Source organism: Ostrinia furnacalis, unplaced genomic scaffold (assembly GCF_004193835.3).
Source record: "Ostrinia furnacalis isolate ACB-3 unplaced genomic scaffold, ASM419383v2 OfSCF7603, whole genome shotgun sequence".
Classification (NCBI taxonomy): domain Eukaryota; kingdom Metazoa; phylum Arthropoda; class Insecta; order Lepidoptera; family Crambidae; genus Ostrinia; species Ostrinia furnacalis.
Window position 1 is genome coordinate 188,023 of NW_021137842.1, and position 5,355 is coordinate 193,377.

General features: G+C 43.6%; 1 protein-coding gene across 1 annotated transcript; it reads left to right on the plus strand.

Annotated features, from left to right (window-relative positions):
- Nucleotides 1-1,114: 1,114 nt before the first annotated feature.
- LOC114365551 (uncharacterized) lies at nt 1,115-1,966 on the plus strand. Its single transcript, XM_028322153.1, has one exon. The coding sequence runs from the start codon at nt 1,115-1,117 to the stop codon at nt 1,964-1,966; it is 852 nt and encodes a 283-aa protein (XP_028177954.1).
- Nucleotides 1,967-5,355: the final 3,389 nt, after the last annotated feature.

Consider the following 5,355-nt stretch of genomic DNA (forward strand, 5'->3'; position numbering starts at 1 on the left):
GAGTAACAACCAATACAAGGCTACTACTACCTATACCAACCAATACCTACTACCTATACCGCATGTAATCCTGTCTCATTCTATAATACAGTGTGAGTCACGTTAAAGTGTACATATGAAAATAGATGAAACTAGACCTATTTTTATCGACAAAAAAGAGGTCAAAAAATTTTTGAGATTTTTTTATATTTTTTTATATAATTTTTTTTCTCCCAATTACTTATTGTAAAGAAAACGTAATAACTTTTAAACTAAGCGGTACATCCTGATAAAATAAAAACAGTAATAATGCAAAATAACAGGCGATACTAAAAAAATACATAAAATGCACAAAAAAGGCCAACAAATAATAAAAAATGATACTTTTTGAAAAAAATCTGCTTAAAAATTCGTGTTTTTTTGGTTATTTGATAAATTTCTCCAAAAAATGCCCCTATAACCGGTAGTTTTTATTACTTTGTATTATTCTCTATCGTATTACTTTCGTAAAACCAAAAATTGCATGTCTCTATCCCTATCACAACGTTTGCAATGATCGTTTGAACTAAGCCTCTCCGTTCGCGCCATTCAACGCTTCGTTAACAACAAAACTGAAAATGGCTCTAGATTTGTAATTTTGATAAAGACAAGTTACATTTCAAATAAAAACAAAATATTTCGAAGTAAAATAAGCATTTTAGTTAAAATTAAAATTGTCTCTACCTGCAGCGGAGAATAATGTTGTGGCAGGCCTTTGTTCAAACGATCATAGCAAATGTTATAATAGGGATAGAGACATGCAATTTTTGGTTTTACAAAGATAATACGATAGAGAATAATAGAAAGTAATAAAAACCACCGGTTATAGGGGCATTTTTTGGAGATATTTATCAAATAACCAAAAAAACACGAATTTTTAGGCAGATTTTTTTCAAAAAGTATCATTTTTTATTATTTGTTGGCNCCAAAGTATATATAGACAAACCAAGATGGTGTAAATTGGACCTTGGTCCCCGAGCACAACACCCGCTCGGAAGGAAGCACTAACATCTAGCTTCCTTATTGTGGTTGAGCATCATATCCCACATTAAAAAAATTGAAACTGGTGACCCCATATTAACACAAAATTGCAACGATGGAAGAACGTAATGGCAGCGCGTCGAAAGGGCAGCACTCCAGTCAAAGCGATACAAGTGATGTTCATCGCGTTGGTGTAAGGAACATCCCATTCTATCCGGACAAGCCATCGCTATGGTTCTCGATGCTGGAAGGTCAGTTTATTTTGTCTAATATTACAAGCGACACGACAAAGTTTTATCACGCTATTGGCATGCTTGACCACCAATATGCCATAGAAGTTGAAGATGTCATCGAGTCGCCTCCACAAACTGACAAATATGACAAATTGAAGAGCGAACTGATAAAACGCCTATCAGCATCGAAGGAGCGTAAGGTCAAACAGCTGTTGGACCACGAACAGCTAGGCGATAGAAAGCCTTCCCAATTTCTGCGGCACCTACAACACTTGGCGGGCCCAAATGTGCCCGAAGACTTTATCCGCACCATCTGGACCAGCAGACTACCTAGCAGCATGCAGACCATCATCGCATCACAGGCCACTTCATCCTTGGAAAGCGTAGCTGATCTCGCGGATCGTATCCAGGACATCGTGCCAGCATCTCCGTGCGTAGCATCAACCTCAAGACTACCGTCATCACATCATCAAACCACTGACGATAAGTTTGACATGATGGCGAAGCAGATCGAGAGGCTGACACAGCAGGTTCACGCGCTTACTACGCATTCCAGCAGATCTAGATCAAATGCCCGGACCAGAGACGGCAAAGGTAATCGCAGTCGTAGCAGATCCCAGGCCAGTTACCGCAAGTATCCAGTATGCTGGTACCACTCGAAGTTTGGCAGCAAAGCTCATTCGTGTGTCAAGCCGTGCAACTTCCAAGCGGAAAACGGACAGGGTGGTCGGTAATGGCGACGGACGATTACCCTAACAGCCACGGTCGCCTATTTGTCACCGATCGGAACACCAAAACCCAATTCCTGATTGACACTGGAAGTGATTTGTGCGTGTTTCCCCGTACGGCATTTAAGGAACGACGAACTAAGACTGACTATGAACTAAGTGCGGCTAATGGAACTGTAATTCATACGTACGGTTATGCAAGCCTTCGGCTAGATTTAGGCTTGCGTCGGGACTTTGTGTGGCGTTTTGTTATAGCTGACGTAAATAAAGCTATCATCGGCGTAGACTTTTTAGCATACTATAACCTTGTAGTAGATATAAGAAATAAGAGACTGATCGATAATGTTACGTCATTAAATACTTCAGCCGTAGCAGCCGATAGACATAGTGACATCTCGTCTGTTAAAATTTTGACAGGTGATTCCACCTATCACGAAATCCTTAGGGAATTTCCAGACTTAATTCGACCTGCTGGCTCACCACGCTACACTAAACACCATACAGTCCACCACATACGCACAACTCCTGGTCCACCTGTGTCTAGTACACCTCGTCGTTTAGCTCCCGATAAATTAAAAATAGCCAAACAAGAGTTCGACATTATGTTGCAAGAGGGCACAGCAAGACCATCTGACAGCCCTTGGTCAGCTCCACTGCATTTGGCTCCCAAAAAAGACGGCTGGCGTCCCTGCGGTGATTACCGTCGATTGAACGCGCGTACGATCCCTGATGGATATCCGGTAAGGCACATTCACGACTTTACACACAATCTTTCAGGTTGCAAAATCTTTTCAACCATAGATCTCGTCAAAGCCTACAACCAGATACCAATCAATAAGGACGACATTCCTAAAACGGCGATCACAACACCTTTCGGCCTCTACGAATTCCCTTATATGACCTTTGGCTTGCGCAACGCAGGTCAAACTTTTCAGCGTTTCGTAGATGAGCTGACACGCGGCATGGACTTCGTTTACCCGTATTTAGACGATTTTTTAATTTCATCCCCTGACCCCTTGTCCCACCAAAACCACCTCAGACAACTTTTTAAAAAAATGTCCGAATACGGCATTTTAATAAATACATCAAAGTGCGTCTTCGGCGCCTCAGAGGTGACGTTTTTAGGGTATAGGATATCGGCAGACGGCATTAAACCACTCGACACGAAGGTTCAGCCCATTAAAGATTTCCCTAAGCCAGTTACGGTTAAACAGCTTAGGAGGTTCCTCGGCATGATTAATTTTTACAGGAGGTTTATTCCCCGTGCAGCAGAAATCCAGGCACCTCTTAATGCTCTTTTAACTGGCTCAGTAAAAGGCAACCATCCTATCGAGCTGACAGGAGACGCGCTAAAAGCTTTCCACGATTGCAAAGACAGTCTCAGCAACGCAACACTTTTAGCTTACCCCACCTGTCATGCTAAGTTAGCCGTTACCGCAGATGCGTCAGATGTGGCAGTAGGCGCTGTTCTTCAGCAGCGAATTGAAGGCGTCTGGCAGCCATTAGCATTTTATTCATGCAAGTTGAGTCCCGCGCAACGTAAATACTCCCCATACGACCGCGAACTCCTTGCCATTTACCAGGCAATTAAACATTTTCGCCATATGCTGGAAGCGAGAGAATTCACGATCTACACTGATCACAAGCCACTTAGCTTTGCCTTTCATACAAGAAAGTCAAGCTGCTCACCGCGACAATATCGTCACTTAGATTTTATCTCGCAATTTTCTACGGATATCCAGCACATTTCCGGCAAAGACAACGTTGTCGCGGACACACTTTCGCGTATTGAGGAGATTGAAAGTCCTGTAGATCATGATTCTCTCGCCAAGGCTCAAGACGCGGACAACGAGCTCAAAACNGCGAAGCTATAATTCGACTTGTTGGCTCACCACGCTACACTAAACATCACACAGTCCACCACATACGCACAACTCCTGGTCCACCTGTGGCTAGTACACCTCGTCGTTTAGCCCCCGATAAATTAAAAATAGCCAAACAGGAGTTCGACATCATGTTGCAAGAGGGCACAGCTAGACCATCTGACAGCCCTTGGTCAGCTCCACTACATTTGGCTCCCAAAAAAGACGGCTGGCGTCCCTGCGGTGATTACCGTCGATTGAACGCGCGTACGATCCCTGATGGATATCCGGTAAGGCACATTCACGACTTTACACACAATCTTTCAGGTTGCAAAATCTTTTCAACCATAGATCTCGTCAAAGCCTACAACCAGATACCAATCAATAAGGACGACATTCCCAAAACGGCGATCACAACACCTTTCGGCCTCTACGAATTCCCTTATATGACCTTCGGCTTGCGCAACGCAGGTCAAACTTTTCAGCGTTCCGTAGATGAGCTGACACGCGGCATGGACTTCGTCTACCCATATTTGGACGATTTTTTAATTTCATCCCCTGACCCCTTGTCCCACCAAAACCACCTCAGACAACTTTTTAAAAAAATGTCCGAATACGGTATTTTAATAAATACGTCAAAGTGCGTTTTTGGCGCCTCAGAGGTGACGTTTTTAGGGTACAGAATATCGGCAGACGGCATTAAACCACTCGACACGAAGGTTCAGCCCATTAAAGATTTCCCCAAGCCAGTTACTGTTAAACAGCTTAGGAGGTTCCTCGGCATGATTAATTTTTACAGGAGGTTTATTCTCCGTGCAGCAGAAATCCAGGCACCTCTTAATGCTCTTTTAACTGGCTCAGTAAAAGGCAACCATCCTATCGAGCTGACAGGAGACGCGCTAAAAGCTTTTCACGATTGCAAAGACAGTCTCAGCAACGCAACACTTTTAGCTTACCCCACCTGTCATGCTAAGTTAGCCGTTACCGCAGATGCGTCAGATGTGGCAGTAGGCGCTGTTCTTCAGCAGCGAATTGAAGGCGTCTGGCAGCCATTAGCATTTTATTCATGCAAGTTGAGTCCCGCGCAACGTAAATACTCCCCATACGACCGCGAACTCCTTGCCATTTACCAGGCAATTAAACATTTTCGCCATATGCTGGAAGCGAGAGAATTTACGATCTACACTGATCACAAGCCACTCAGCTTTGCCTTTCATACAAGAAAGTCAAGCTGCTCACCGCGACAATATCGTCACTTAGATTTTATCTCGCAATTTTCTACGGATATCCAGCACATTTCCGGCAAAGACAACGTTGTCGCGGACACACTTTCGCGTATTGAGGAGATTGAAAGTCCTGTAGATCATGATTCTCTCGCCAAGGCTCAAGACGCGGACAACGAGCTCAAAACTATAATTACGGACGGCACATCACTCCGTTTGGAGAAAATGAAAATACCAGGAAGTCGATACGAACTGTTCTGTGACGTCAGTACATCGACTCCCAGGCCATTCATACCAAAAATTATGCGTC